Source organism: Gopherus flavomarginatus, chromosome 6 (assembly GCF_025201925.1).
Source record: "Gopherus flavomarginatus isolate rGopFla2 chromosome 6, rGopFla2.mat.asm, whole genome shotgun sequence".
NCBI classification, from domain to species: domain Eukaryota; kingdom Metazoa; phylum Chordata; order Testudines; family Testudinidae; genus Gopherus; species Gopherus flavomarginatus.
This window is the reverse complement of record NC_066622.1, coordinates 30437062-30451509: the sequence shown is the minus strand read 5'-3', so window position 1 is coordinate 30451509 and position 14448 is coordinate 30437062. Positions and strand designations below refer to the sequence as shown.

Here is a 14448-nt window from a genome sequence, read left to right as displayed (position 1 = left end):
GGGGGAGTGTCGGGCATGGTCCCGCTGCACCGTGCGGCGGGGAGGGGGGCAAGGCTGGGGGGGGTGCCTGGTTCTTTTCCAGCAGGATGGCGGGGGGGGCGGGGATCAGCAGGTGGGGAAAGGGGACTGGGAGCTGGTGGGAGAGGGCAGGTGGGGGTGAGCTGGCTCATGCATGAGCCACATACACCAGGATGGGGGAGGTGGCAGCTGGGCGGGGGGATAAGAGGGAGGAGGCAGGGAGGGGGGTTGGCAGCTGGAGCTAAAGGGGAGGGGAGGCTGGTGCAAGGTCCCCTTTCACTGGGGAGGGGGCAGGGGGTGCTGCACGGTCACTGTATACCAGGAGGGGGTCAGAAGGGGGGGTGCAAGGCTGGCAGCTGGAGCTGGGGGAAGAGGGGGATGGGGAAGTGGAGGCTGGTGCAGGTCCCCATATATCAGGATGGGGGGAGTTCAGCTCAACTTTGGGGGGGTGCATGGTCCTTTTTCACCAGGTGGGGGGATTAGGGGGCCAGTGCCTGGTCTCAGCTGCAGGTAGGGAGTGGAGTCTAATAGTTAGAGCAGGAACAAAGGGAATCAGAATCACACTTCCAATCACAAAAACAGAACCCAGGAGTCCTGGCTCCCAGCCCCTTCTAGTCTAACTACTAGACCCCCCTCCTCTCTCAGAGCTGGCAATGGAAGTCTGATTCCTAGCCGTGCTGTGCTCTAACCACTAGACCTTACTGCCCCCCTTCCAATGCCCTGTAATGCCAGCTGTTTGCAGCCACCTCAATCCCCAGCATAGGGAGCTGGGATTTCCCTCGAGGTCTGTAGCTTCCTGACTCCTGTCATAATTCAAATTTCTAAGGCTGGAGTTTATGTGCTGCAGAGCCCAGGGGACCAGAGTGCCCAACAGTTCTGTGCTATGGACAAACTTCACAACTGCCCACTGCAGACCTTGGGGCAGGGATGGCAGGGGGTTAGGGGTCAGCACAGAGGAGCATTGGCAGAGCCATGAGTGGGGACAAGCCCAGGGCAGGGCATTGGCAGAGCCATGGGGGGGGACAAGCCCAGGGCAGGACATTGGCAAAGCCATGGGGGGGACAAGCCCAGGGCAGGGCATTGGCAGAGCCATGAGGGGGACAAGCCCAGGGCAGGGCATTGGCAGAGCCATGGGGGGGGACAAGCCCAGGGCAGGGCATTGGCAGAGCCATGGGGAGGGACAAGCCCAGGGCAGGGCATTGGCAGAGCCATGAGGAGGGACAAGCCCAGGGCAGGGCATTGGCAGAGCCATGGGGGGACAAGCCCAGGGCAGGGCATTGGCAGAGCCATAGCAGGGGACAAGCCCAGGGCAGGGCATTGGCAGAGCCATGAGGGGGACAAGCCCAGGGCAGGGCATTGGCAGAGCCATGGGGGGGGACAAGCCCAGGGCAGGACATTGGCAGAGCCATGGGGGGGACAAGCCCAGGGCAGGGCATTGGCAGAGCCATGGGGGGACGACAAGCCCAGGGCAGGGCATTGGCAGAGCCATGGGGGGGGGGGACAAGCCCACGGCAGGGCATTGGCAGAGCCATGGGGGGGGGGGGGGGACAAGCCCAGGGCAGAGCACTGCAGTTTAGGACTGAGGGGCAACTGTAGAGCTGTGCAGGGGAAGGCGCTCTCTGCCAGCCCCCCCGGTGAGCGCTGGCTTATGCCAGCTGGGGCTCTGAGTCTTTCTCCTCTCTGCCAGATGCTGAACAGATGTTCACTTAGGCGAACAGGGGCCAGGTTAAGCCTGTGTGTGATGGGATTTATGGCGGGGGGGGGCGATGAGGGAGTTTCTGTTTAAGAGGTTTAGGACTGGGTTAGATCAGGGGTAGGAAACCTATGGCACATATGCCGAAGGCGGCACGCGAGCTGATTTTCAGTGGCACTCACGCTGCCTGGGTCCTGGCCACTGGACCGGGGGACTCTGCATTTTAATTTAATTTTAAATGAAACTTCTTAAACATTTTAAAAACCTTATTTACTTTACATTCAATAGTAGTTTAGTTATATATTGTAGACTTAGAGCAAGAGACCGTCTAAAAACGTTAAAATATATTACAGGCCCGCGAAACCTTAAATTAGAGTGAATAAATGAAGACTCTGCACAGCACGTCTGAAAGGTTGCTGACCCCGGGTTAGATGATACTGTGGGGGGAGGGGACACACCACTGCCCCCTACTGAGCAGAAATGCAGTTGCTCAAACTTATAGGAGTTGGATCTAATGGTTAGAGCAGTAGTGACACAAAGTTAGGATTCCCAGGTTCTAGCCCCAGCTTGGGGAGGGGAGTATAATGGTTAGAGTGGGGGGGGGAGGCTGGGAGCTAGGACTCCTGGGTTCCATCTGGGGGCTTTTAGTCAGTATCTGCAAGAGGGCTCAGAGCCCCATCGCTGAGGGGCATTCACTCCTAGAGCTCTAGGGACCTGATTGAAGGGTACAGCCCTACTGGGGGTGAGGAATTAGATGGGAACTGAGGGGGTAGCTCCCTCTCTGAAACCTCCTTCACCCAAGAGCCTCCTGCTCCAAGGCCCTTCTCTCTGCACCTAGCCTATGTTCTTCCTTCATTAGCTGCTGAGCGCCCTGATGGATTAATTAATGAGGAAATGCAGCAAGTGTAGAGGGTGGGAAGAAATTTAGCTTAGACTGTGCCCACTGTGGGACTGGCTGGGTAAGGGGGAGCTGTCAGGAAATTGGATATGGGCCTTTCCCCTGTAGGGAGCCCTGGCTATGATGCAGCCCCAGGGCAGAGGGATAGGCTAGCTGGGAGGGCAGGGAATGGGGACGGATCCCAGTATAAACAGCCCCCACACCCTCAATGCTTTGATCCCTTTTGCCTTTCTAACCCAGCTTCACCCCTCTAAGCCCCCCTGTCCTTCCGTGAGGCACAGCCTCCTGCCACCCCCCACCAAGAGCTCTGGGGGAAGGGAACCGTAAAGCTGATATAGGGCTAGGATTACGTTTGCCGAGCCCAGCCATTAGTGGGATACAGAATCTCACCCAGGAGCCCTGGGTTTGGCACCTCCTTAACTGACTGGCCAGGGAGGTGATTAACCAGAATCGTGGAAGGGACTGATGTCTGGCGGTTAGAGTGGGGGAGCAGGGTTCCTGGTTCTAGCCCTGTCTCTGGGAGGGGAGTGGGGTCTAATGGGTTGGAGGGAGCAGGGGCTGAGAATCCAGGTCTCCTGGGGTCTATCCTCTGCTCTAGGAGGGAAATGGGTGTCTAGCAGGTTAGAGTGGGGGGGCTGGGAGTTTGGACTCCTGGGTTCTCTCTCTTCCTAGCAGCAGCTCATTATTTGAAGTGTATATTAGCTGTCCTGCTGCCCTCTGCTGGAGTGAATCAGCCCTGCTCTGTGTATGTGACAGAACCCAGCTCTGCTTTTTCGCCTTGGGTTTCTTTTGAGTTAATGGTTTTTCCATCTCCCCATTTAAAAACTACAGCCAGGTTGCCCTGAAGGCTGCCAGGTATGTAGTGAGTCAGGGACAGAGCTGGGCCAGAGCCCACCAGGCCGGTCTCCTGGAAATGAGGTGGTGGGTAAGGTAGCAGCAGAGGCCCCTCTGTGGGCAGCCGTTGGGGAGCCCAGCTGCAGACAGCATCATTTGGGCCTTAACACAAGAGTGAACAGAAGAAGTGCAGGCAGAGGAGCGGGCATGCGGGTAGTGAAAGGAGGGCACAGGGTGGAGGGTGCAGCGTCCATATCCCCATCCCTGGGTGGCACTGGGCAGGGTGATCAGTTCTCAGCAGGATAATTATCCCTCATGAAGGCCTTGCACCTGGCCCTGGGATCAGGAGCCCTTTAGCGTCTCAGCGTGCAGTGCCAGGTGCCAGGATCGCTGGCCATGGCCAGAGGGGGCTGTTTAAGGGCCTCAGCAGCACATTAAAAAATGGAGTTGTTAGGCGAGGAAGGGTTTGCTCACAGGGGGCTCAGCATGGTTTTCGCAGGTCAGGTCAGGGTCACCATGGCAGAGTGGGGAATGGAGGTGCAGGGAGGGGATAAGGCGGGCTCAGGGTCATGCAGCAGAGATGGGGATGGAACCCAGGAGTCCTAGTTCCCACCCTCACCCCCTGCTCAACCATTAGACCCTACTTCTTTTGCAGAGCCAGGGGACCCAGGTGCCCTGATCCCATTCCCTAACCGCATCCCCTGCACTAGCACACTAGACCTCCCCTCCCTTCGAAGAGCTGGGGATAGAACCTCAGTTTCCCCTTCTTTGTAAGGGGGTGTGTGAGAGAAGCACTTCCCTCTGCTAGCTAGATTTGGTCCTGCATCTTTTACTGGTTCCAGCCTATGCTGTGGTTGTGTAGCTGTGAGATCCAGAGCGCTTTCACCTTGACCTCAAGGCTAGGCTCCTGGGGAGTCTAGCATGCCCTGCCCCAGTGTTTATGGGGCTGGAGATCCCAGTGTAGCTGCTGACCCCTGAGCCCCACTCTGCAATACCCACACCCCTCTTGCACCTGTGCTACCCCCCTGTGCTCTGCCCTTCCCCAAGCAGCAACTGTCCATCCAGCCCATGAGACACAGTCCAGCTCCTCGGAGTCTAATCCCTCTTGACAGCTCTGACAACACTCAGGGGGGCTCAGCTTACTCCAGCCTTTCCCATCCAGCAGCCAGTCCCCATTCTCCCCCTCAATGCACAAGCTGGTAGCTGCCCCTCCCCCTCGCTTGGACACAAGCAGCTGGACAGTGTGCTGCTGGGAATAGAACCCAGGCATCCTGACTTCCATCCCCTCCCCCTGATCTAACCATTAGACACCACTCCTCTCCCAGGGCCAGGGATGGAACCAAGGAGTCCTGGTTCCCTTCCTCTTCCCCCATATTTCTAACCACTAACCTCCCAGAGCAGAGGAGAGAACCCAGGAGTCCTGACTCTCAGCACCCTCTGCTCTAACCCACCAGGCCATGCTACCATTGTCACATCTTGTACTAGATGGGCCTCCATCTGTCATTAAATCTGTTAGCAGAATTTACAGCGCCATGACAGCTGATTGGCTGGGAGCAGGGAGAACTGAATTAAATCATAAAATCATAGGACTGGAAGGGACCTCGAGAGGTCATCTAATCCAGTCCCCTGCACTCAGGGCAGGACTAAGTATTACCTAGACCACCCCTGACAGGTGTTTGTCCAACCTGCTCTTAAAAATCTCCAATGATGGAGATTCCACAACCTCCCTAGGCAATTTATTCCAGTGCTTAACCACCCTGACAGTTAGAAAGTTTTTCCGGATGTCCAACTAAACCTACTTTGCTACAGTTTAAGCCCATTGCTTCTTGTCCTATCCTCAGAGGTTAAGGAGAACAATTTTTCTCCCCCCTCCTTGTAACAACCTTTTACATATTTGATTCAAAGGGAGTAAGAGGCTTTAATAACCAGCTACACAGGCGTAACTTCTCTGGAGCGCCTCTCCTGGTGTACATTACCCTGGCAGCAGGCCAGGACATAATCCCTTGGGGAAGGAAGGCGGCTGACTCAGTAGCACTTGGTGCAGCTGTGAGCAATCAGCTCAGGCTCCCTGCAGACTCAGGCAGCATCACTGTGTCAGTAACAATCGAGGCAACTCCCTCCCTTTCGGAGCCTCAGGCCTGGTCTGCACCTAAAATGTAGCTCAACCTCGATGGGGGAGGGGGTGACAAAATTCACACCCTGGGGAAAGGTAGTGAAGCCAACCAAAGCCCCCGCATAGATAGCGCTAGGTCTCATCTCCTCCATCCTAGCATCCAGCTCTGGGCCCGGGCTTGCTGGGGCCAGGAGGGGAAGGGTTAATGCCTGGATTTAACCCACAGGATGCCAGAGCCATGCTGATAGCCTGTTACTGTTTGTTCCCAGACCAACATCCCCTTCCTGCAAAACGTGCTGAGCAATGACCAGTTCCTGCGGGGCACGGTGGACACACAGTTCATCGACGAGAACCCTGAGCTCTTCAATCTGCGCCCGGGCCAGAACAGGGCCCAGAAGCTGCTACATTATCTGGGTACGGGCCCCAAGCTGGAACCACAGGCTCAGGCCAATGGGTGGGATCCCCAGCCAGACCCGAGCAGGGTCCCTTTCTGGTACTGCGGGGTCAGGCTCAAGGCATAGGGTCCCCAGCTGGTACCATAGGGCCATAGGTGGGGTCCCCGGCTGGTACCATGACGTCCGACCACAGGGGCAGGATCCCCAACTGGCACTGTGGGGTAGGCCCAGAAGGCAGGAGCCGCCCAGAAGGCAGGGTCCTCAGCTGGGCCATCTGTGGGGTGCACATCCAGTACTGAGGGCTTGGCCCCAGGGGGCGGAGTCCCCATCCAGTACCACGGATCAGGGCCATGGGTACAATGTCCATCCTGTGCCACGGCGTCAGGCTCAGGGCTGGGATCACCAGCTGGTTCCGTAGCATGAGGGCCATGGGTGGGTTCCCTGGCTGGTACTGTGGGGTGGGCCCCGGGTCAGGATCACCAGCTGGTATGGCGGGAGGCGGGATACGTGTTCCATGCGCTGTGCTCTCTAACTCTGACATTCTCTCTCCAGGCCATGTGATGGTCAACGGCCCCATCACGCCCATCCCTGTCAAGGCCCGCCCATCCCCCATTGATCCTGTCGTGCCCACTGTGCCTTTGGGTGAGTCCCCTCCTCTTCTGCCCCACCCCCGGCACCTCCCACTTGTCGGGTCTGCTGCCCACGGGGCCCCTCCCCCACACGATGGCCCTATCCCATTCCATTCCCCATGGATGGAGTAAGGGGGAGCAGGATGCCTGGGTTCCCTGTGCCACGTGCCCTCCCTTCTGCCCTTGTGGCTGGACTCCACTTCCTCCCCGGCTCCCAGGAGTCAGGGCCTTTCTGTGCCCTGTTCTTCCCTTGGGTGGGCAGTGGGGTCTAGTGGATTGGTGAGGGGAGGGCTGGGAGTCAGCGCTCCCAGTTTGGTGGCTGCCTGCCCCATTTGCCGGGCTGCCCAGCAAAGCATTAGCTGTGCTGTATTCTCCTCCAGGCTGCTCCCTGGCCCAGGGAGGGAGCACTTAAGGGTCTATCAGCTCCTGCTTGGGAGAACCTTAATGAGATGTAAGCCCCCGTTGTTCATTCTCGTAATGCCTGGTTCAGGCTGAGGATCAGCAGCAGACAAAGAAATAAACAGTGATAATAACCCGACGTGGCTGCCATCCTGGCTAATTAAAGCCAGCCCTGCGCATCGGTCACACGCGCTGAGAACCTCAGGCCCATGGCTCAGCTGTCCAATCCATCTCACAGAGCTGGTCCCAGACTTGCTGAAGTCAGAAAAGATTTACCAGGCATCAGTCCCACAGAGCACGTCATATACAGGGATCCCCGTCCCGGTGCTGAGATGCAGCCACCTCTGGGGTGGGGTGCGGTGCAAGGGCTGTTTATACAGGGACCCCTCTCCTGGCGCCCTCTAGCATGACGCTGGGGTCAGTCGCTGACTGTAAGGGAGAGCCCCCCCATTGCATCCCCACCCCACTCCTTGCAGCACAGCGCCCCCTAGCGCGATCAGTTCTGAGTGTAAGTAACAGCACCTTGCGGGGCTGCAGTGAGCAGTGGGGGGGGGGGGAGTTTCTCTGCAACCCTACAGCAATGGAATCTGCCTCCCACTTTTCAGGTGACCCCCCTACTGGCTTCCGAGATATCCTGCTCCGGGAGGGTCCCCAGGGCTTTGCCAAGGCCGTGAGGCAGCACCGTGGGCTGCTGCTCATGGACACGACCTTCCGGGATGCTCACCAGTCCCTGCTGGCCACCCGCGTCCGCACACATGACCTCAAGAAGATCTCACCCTTCGTGGCCCACAACTTCAACAACCTCTTCAGCATTGAGAACTGGGGAGGTAAAGAGCAGGACACGGGACCTTTCCCCTCTAGGGGCCGCTGGCTCTGATCCAGCCCTAGGGCAGGGGGACTGGTTGGCTCCAGGGGACAGCAGGGAATGGACATGGGGCCTTTCCCCTCTAGGGACCACTGGCTCTGATCCAGCCCCAGGGAAGGGAACTGGCTGTCCCCTGGGGGGTGGGGAATGAGACACAGGCCTTTCCCCTCTAGGGAACACCCACTGGTAACACCAGTGGTGGGGGCAGGTCACACCTACTCACCTCTCTGCCCTGCCCCCCAGGTGCCACATTTGACGTCGCCATGCGTTTCCTGTACGAGTGCCCGTGGCAGCGGCTGCAGGAGCTCCGTGAGCTTATCCCCAACATCCCCTTCCAGATGCTGCTGCGGGGGGCCAACGCCGTGGGGTACACCAACTACCCCGACAACTCCGTCTTCAAGTGAGCTGGTGGGGTGGGCTGACAGGGCGTCAGCCAGGCTGGGCAGGGGCGCTCAAGCCTCGGATAGCAGAGAGCCGTGGGGAAGGACTGAGGGTCAGGGCTTCAGACCCCCAGGGGAGGGGATGAGAAAAGGGGGGTGGGATTCCAGAGTCACCTGGCTGACTCACCCTGACGCCAGACTTGTGGGGTGGGTCAGCAAGGAAAACTCTATATGGGGGGGCCTGGCACCCTGTCCCCATGGGGATCCTTCTCCCCCGGGACTCACCGGGTGACCGTGGTCCTGCAGGTTCTGTGAAGTGGCAAAGGAGAACGGCATGGACATCTTCCGGGTCTTCGATTCGCTCAATTACCTGCCCAACATGCTGCTGGGAATGGAGGCAGCGGGGCAAGCCGGGGGGGTGGTGGAGGCTGCAATCTCCTACACGGGAGACGTGGCCGACCCCACCCGCACCAAATACACCCTGGAATACTATGTCCAGCTGGCCGAGGAGCTGGTGAAAGCTGGGACCCACATCCTCTGCATCAAGGTACCTAGGGGAGCCCAGGACTGGGGTAGCTGGGGGCTGCGGGTGGGGGCACTGGCAGCACTGGGGACCAGAGCCCGGCGGGGGCGACCCATAGCCCAGGACATCATGGACTGAGATGCCATCCTTTGGGGGGCATCATGGCATGGGGAAGGGTGTCCGGAGCTCGCTTGCCCTGCCTTACTTGCCTTTCTATCTCCCTCCTGCCCCAGCCTTCCCCCCTCCACTCCCACAGCACCTGCCCATGTCTCTGCCCCCCACCACACACACACCTGGTTTCCCCTGCACCTTCCCTGCTCCCTACCCCGTTCACCCCTCCCCCACCCTCCTCCTGTTCCTGCCCTCGACGCCTACGCTCAGCCCTCTCCTCCCTTGCAGGACATGGCTGGGCTGCTGAAGCCGCGTGCCTCGGAGCTGCTGGTGGGGGCGCTGCGCCAGCGCTTCCCCGAGATGCCCATCCACATCCACACCCACGACACCTCCGGGGCGGGTGTGGCCTCCATGCTAGCCTGCGCCGCCGCCGGCGCTGACATCGTCGATGTGGCAGTGGACGCCATGTCCGGCATGACCTCGCAGCCCAGCATGGGCGCCTTGGTGGCCTGCACCCGGGGCACCAGCCAGGACACAGGTACTAGCCGCAGAAGCCAGGGCCCCTGGGCTCTACACCTGGCTCTGGGAGGGGAAGGGGATCTAGTGCTTAGAGCAGGGAGGGTGCAGAGTCAGACAAAGCATCTGCCCCAGTCCAGTCTAAGAACATCATGAGATGGGCTAGGCCAAAGCGCCAGAGTGATGCATGGCCCAGCTCTGCCCCCATGCTCTGTGGAGCCCAGATCTCAGGGTGGTGGATTGTCCCAGAGCCCCACCTCTGTCCCACCCGCTAGGGTGGGCCAAGTCCAACCCCTGCAGCCCGGATGAGCCTCATCTCCTCCCTCTCCCCTGCCTCAGGCATCCAGATGGAGAAGGTTTTTGACTACAGCGAGTACTGGGAGATGGCACGGGGCCTGTACGCCGCCTTCGACTGCACGGCCACCATGAAGTCAGGCAACGCTGACGTGTATGAGAACGAGATCCCAGGTGGCCAGTACACCAACCTGCACTTCCAGGCCCACAGCATGGGGCTGGGCAACAAGTTCAAGCAGGTCAAGAAGGCCTATGTCGAAGCCAACAAGCTGCTGGGGGATCTCATCAAGGTCAGAGCTGCTCACAGTGCTCTAGGGTCACCAGGGGGCCTGGCTGGCTCAGGAGGGTGGGGAATGGGACATGGGACTTTTCCCCTTTAGGGGGCGCCAGTTCCAACCAGTCCCAGTACAGGGGCCTGCCCGCACTGACCTGTCTCCCGCCCATGCAGGTGACGCCGTCATCGAAGATCGTGGGGGACCTGGCGCAGTTCATGGTGCAGAACAACCTGTCGCGGCAGGAAGTGGAGGCCATGGCAGACGAGCTCTCCTTCCCGCTCTCTGTGGTGGAGTTCCTACAGGGCTTCATCGGGATTCCCTACGGGGGCTTCCCTGAGCCCTTCCGCTCCAAGGTGGGGCTGGGCAATGGGTGGGGTGGGGCTGCAGGGGAATCCCAGGCACGTGGGGAGGGGGCAGGGCTAGATCAGGTTCCTCCGCTGGGACCTCCCTGAGCCCTTTCACTACAAGGTGAGCCATGGGGGGGAGTATCCTCTTCCCTGGGCTCCCATTGCTCCAGCCCCCGAGCATGGAATCCTGACATTCTCCCCCCAGGTGCTGAAGGACCTGCCCCGCATCGAGGGGCGCCCGGGGGCCTCGCTGCCTGCCCTGGACTTCCAGCAGCTGGAGAAGGAGCTGCGCACGCGGCACCAGGAGGAGGAGATCACCCCCGAGGACGTGCTCTCAGCCGCCATGTACCCCAAGGTGTTCGACGAGTTCAAGGAGTTCACGGCCACCTTTGGCCCCGTCGAGTGCCTCAGCACCCGCCTCTTCTTGGAGGGACCCAAGATAGCCGAGGAGTTCGAGGTGTGCGAGTTAGGGTGGGAGGGACCAGAGCAGGGTGGGGAGAACTGCACCCTGGGCTGTCTGGGGGGACATAAGGTTCTGGGGGGGGCTGGTTGGACCTGGGAGTAGGAGCCAGGGGAGCCTGAAGAGAAGTTTGAAGCGGGAGGGTTGGGGATTGTGGGGTGTAGGGTCAGGGCCGGTGCAACCATTTAGGCGGACTAGGCGGTTGCCTAGGGCGCTGAGATTTGAGAGCGCCAAAAAGCGCCCCCAAATTTTTTTTTTAATGGTTGAGCATCCACTGCTGCTGGGACAGAGAGGGAGTCTGAGCTGCTGGTGGCAGCCGGCAGCCCAGGGTGTCCTCTGGGTCAGGGCGCCTCCGCGGCAGCCCGCAGTCCAGGGTGTCCCCTGGGTCTGGGCACCTCCGCAGCAGCCCGCAGTCCAGGGTGTCCCCTGGGTCTGGGCGCCTCCGCGGCAGCCCGCAGTCCAGGGTGTCCCCCGGGTCAGGGCGCCGCTGCGGCAGCCGGCAGCCCAGGGTATCCGGAGGGGGCGGCAGGCAGCTCCCGTGGAGCTGCCGCAGTCGTGCCTGCGGACGGTCGGCTGCTCGCGCGGCTCCGGTGGATCTCCCGCAGGCACCACTGCGGCAGCTCCACCGGAGCCGCGGGACCAGCGCGTGGGGTGGTGAAATTGCCGTCCGCCTAGGGCGCTCAAAACCTTAGCGCCGGTCCTGTGTAGGGTTAAGGAAGTCTATCAAGCCCTATGTTTGGGGGACCTTTGGGATCAGTGGGACACTGGGAGGAGTTCCAGGTGGGGTGGCTCCCCATTCTCGGAGTGATCAGCTCAGGCTCTCTGCAGATTCTGGAAACATCACTGTGTCAGTTACACTCAAGGCAGCGCCCCTCCCGGGGAGTGATGGACTCCCAACTCTCTGCAGGGTCAGGAAACCCTGGGGGCCTCACCACGCTCTGTCTCCCCCTGCAGGTCGAGCTGGAACGTGGAAAGACCCTGCACATCAAAGCCCTCGCACTGGGAGACCTGAACCGGGCTGGCCAACGTGAGGTCTTCTTCGAACTCAATGGGCAGCTGCGCTCCATCCTGGTCAAGGACACACAAGCCATGAAGGTGCCAAGGGAGTAGATACTGGGCTGGAAGAGACTCTGGTCTGATATTGCGGGCTGGGCACACAGGTCTGACCCAATCTAAGGCCTTGTTGCATGAGATGTGTTGACTAACCTTGTCTCTCTGCCCCGCCCCCCAGGAGATGCATTTCCACCCCAAGGTGTTGAAGGACATCAAGGGCCAGATTGGGGCCCCCATGCCCGGCAAGGTCATCGACATCAAGGTGGAGGAGGGGGCAAAGGTCGACAAGGGGCAGCCCCTCTGTGTGCTCAGTGCCATGAAGATGGAGACCGTGGTCAACTCCCCCGTGGCCGGCACCGTCAAAAAGATCTATGTCAAACCGGACATGAACCTAGAGGGGGATGACCTCATCCTGGAAATCGAATAGGCCTCGCCTCCTCCCCCGCTGCATTCTGCTTCCCCTCCCCCATCCCGGACAGAGACCTGCCCCCTATGTGTCGGAGGCAGCCGGCACACTGTCACTTTAAGGGCATGCCACGCCCACTTTTAACCCTTTGCTTGCAGGAGATGCACCAGCTTCTTTCTCTCCCCTCACCCAGTCCTGCAATCCCCATCGGAGTCCTGCTTAGCCTCAGAGTCACGCACCTGGGGGAAGTGCAGTTCCTTCCACCGCCATCAGGGAGGGGAGCCTGTGGCTCATGCAGCCTGGTGTGCAATGCCTTCTGCCGCCGCCACGGGGTGTCTGTGCACGCGTCATGGATTGACAGGACTGTGTTGTGCCCCAGTCTTTACACAGTCTTTTGGCTGTGACCCCATTGGTGTGCCAGACCCACACTTTCCCCTGGCACCCATGAGGCCTCAGCAACTCCAGGACTGGGCCTTTGGGTGCCAGCCCCCCAGCTCCCCCCGTGAGCTCCAGCAAGTCCAGCTGCAATCAGACTGCTGTAGAGACTCTCCCTTCTCCGGGAGCGATGCGCCCAGGGAGGATCTGCAGCAAAGCCTGGCCAGGCCGAGGGAGCATTGATTAGTCACCTGGGATCCAGCATCGCAGGGTCCTCAGCCAGATCCTGTGTTGGTGGGAGCCAGGACCCCCAGCGTGCAGGGCTGCCCAGAGGGCGGAGGCAAGTGGGGCAATTTGCCCCAGGCCCTGGGCCTCACGGGGGCCCCCCACGAGAATATAGTATTCTATAGTATTGCAACTTTTTGTTTATGGAAGGGGCCCCCGAAATTGCTTTGCCCCAGGCCCCCTGAATCCTCTGGGCATGTCCTGCTGCCCTGAGACCGTTTTGCTCTCTGTCCCTGCTGCTCACCCCTGTTCTCCCTTTGTTTCCGGCTCCAGGTCTTTGGCCTCTGCCTCCCTGCAGAGTGCTGGAGGGAGTCCCTGCTCTCAGCTGCTATTGGCCGTGCAGGGTCCTGTGGGCCCATTGGCAGGCCCTTGCCAATGCAGGGCCTTCCATTTGTGTCTATTGCAGTCCGGTCCGGTTCCAGCCCAGGCAGCACGCATGGCAGAGCCCTTCCCTTAGCTCCTCAGCCCGCGGACACAATCAGCTTATTCCCCACAGAGGGCAGCGATGCAGAGTGGCCAGTCTGGAGCCACCCAGATAGTTCATAACTCTACAAAGAAGTCCCACGTGTGTGTCAGCATCATGCAGCCTAGGGGTGCAGTTCCCCCTGCCTCCACCAGAGGGCATCTGATCCCAGAGGCTAAGCATTGCCGGGGGGAGAGGTGCTGTCCCCACCCATCCCACTTACTTTGCTGCCAATTGCATTATACCCATCAACAGCCGGGAGGCGCTGCCCCATCCAGTCCAGTTACCCTCCTGCACCATGTGGGGGTGCTGTCCCCCTGCGCCTCCAGCCCAGGTACCCCCCAACTCAGGGGGACACCTTCCCCACAGGCTGCCACTGCTTTGTATACCCTTCAATAGCTGCTGTGCCCTCCCCCCAGCTCAACCATGACCCCTTTCTCCCTTGAGGCAGAACAGTGCCCCACCGGAGCTCCTGGGTCCTGCCCCCAGCTGCAGGGGGGAGGGGCTCCTTTCCCCTGCAATGCTGTCTCAGGGGACCCCCTCAGCTAGGAGGCTCCTCTTGCTGCTTGAACCCTGGGCTAGTCTAACGCGCAATCAGGTTTCTTTTTTGTTGTCTTAACTGCCAATCCCTGCCCCCAAATACGTACGCCCCTCCCCCCTTCAGAGCAGAGGGGGACTCAGGGGTATGACCAGCCATGGATTGCCCCCGCCCCTGCTCCCGGAGACCCCAAGCCTCGTGTCGATCTGGATGGGGCATTCCATGGGGGCACCGCACGGAGAGGTGGTGAGAGAGGGCACCCAGTGGGTAGCGACCAAAGCAATCATGCTGGGTTTTGGGGGGGGGGAGGGGTGTCAGATGTTTACAGGGTTGTTTGCCCAGAGCTGGGGGAAGGGGGTGAGATCCCTTCCCCCCTGCCTGAGGGCAAGGGAACAAACCTCACATCCGTGAGGACAGTCTGCGGTGCCGGAGCTGCCAAGCGGGATTCCGTTAGGGCCCCTCCCCAGCGCCCCATTGGGCTGGAAGGGTCAAGGCCATTTTGGGAAGGACTCAGTGACTCGGGGTGCTTGAGGGGCCGGCCCCGGCTGGGCAATAAAACTCATCTCACTAACCGCTCA

The 14448-nt window shown here is 60.0% G+C and overlaps 1 protein-coding gene across 6 annotated transcripts in view; it reads left to right on the top strand.

Moving 5' to 3' along the window:
• Nucleotides 1-14448, top strand: part of PC (pyruvate carboxylase) — a 242256-nt gene extending 227808 nt beyond the window's left edge. For all 6 annotated transcript variants that reach the window (XM_050960406.1, XM_050960405.1, XM_050960407.1 and 3 more), the window contains 11 exons: nt 5826-5970; nt 6504-6593; nt 7585-7806; nt 8088-8244; nt 8531-8771; nt 9147-9396; nt 9714-9958; nt 10117-10296; nt 10496-10747; nt 11705-11845; nt 11982-14448. In XM_050960406.1, coding sequence (XP_050816363.1) covers nt 5826-5970; nt 6504-6593; nt 7585-7806; nt 8088-8244; nt 8531-8771; nt 9147-9396; nt 9714-9958; nt 10117-10296; nt 10496-10747; nt 11705-11845; nt 11982-12230 — 2172 coding nt within the window. In that variant the 3' untranslated portion in view covers nt 12231-14448. The remainder of the gene's footprint in view (nt 1-5825; nt 5971-6503; nt 6594-7584; nt 7807-8087; nt 8245-8530; nt 8772-9146; nt 9397-9713; nt 9959-10116; nt 10297-10495; nt 10748-11704; nt 11846-11981) is intronic.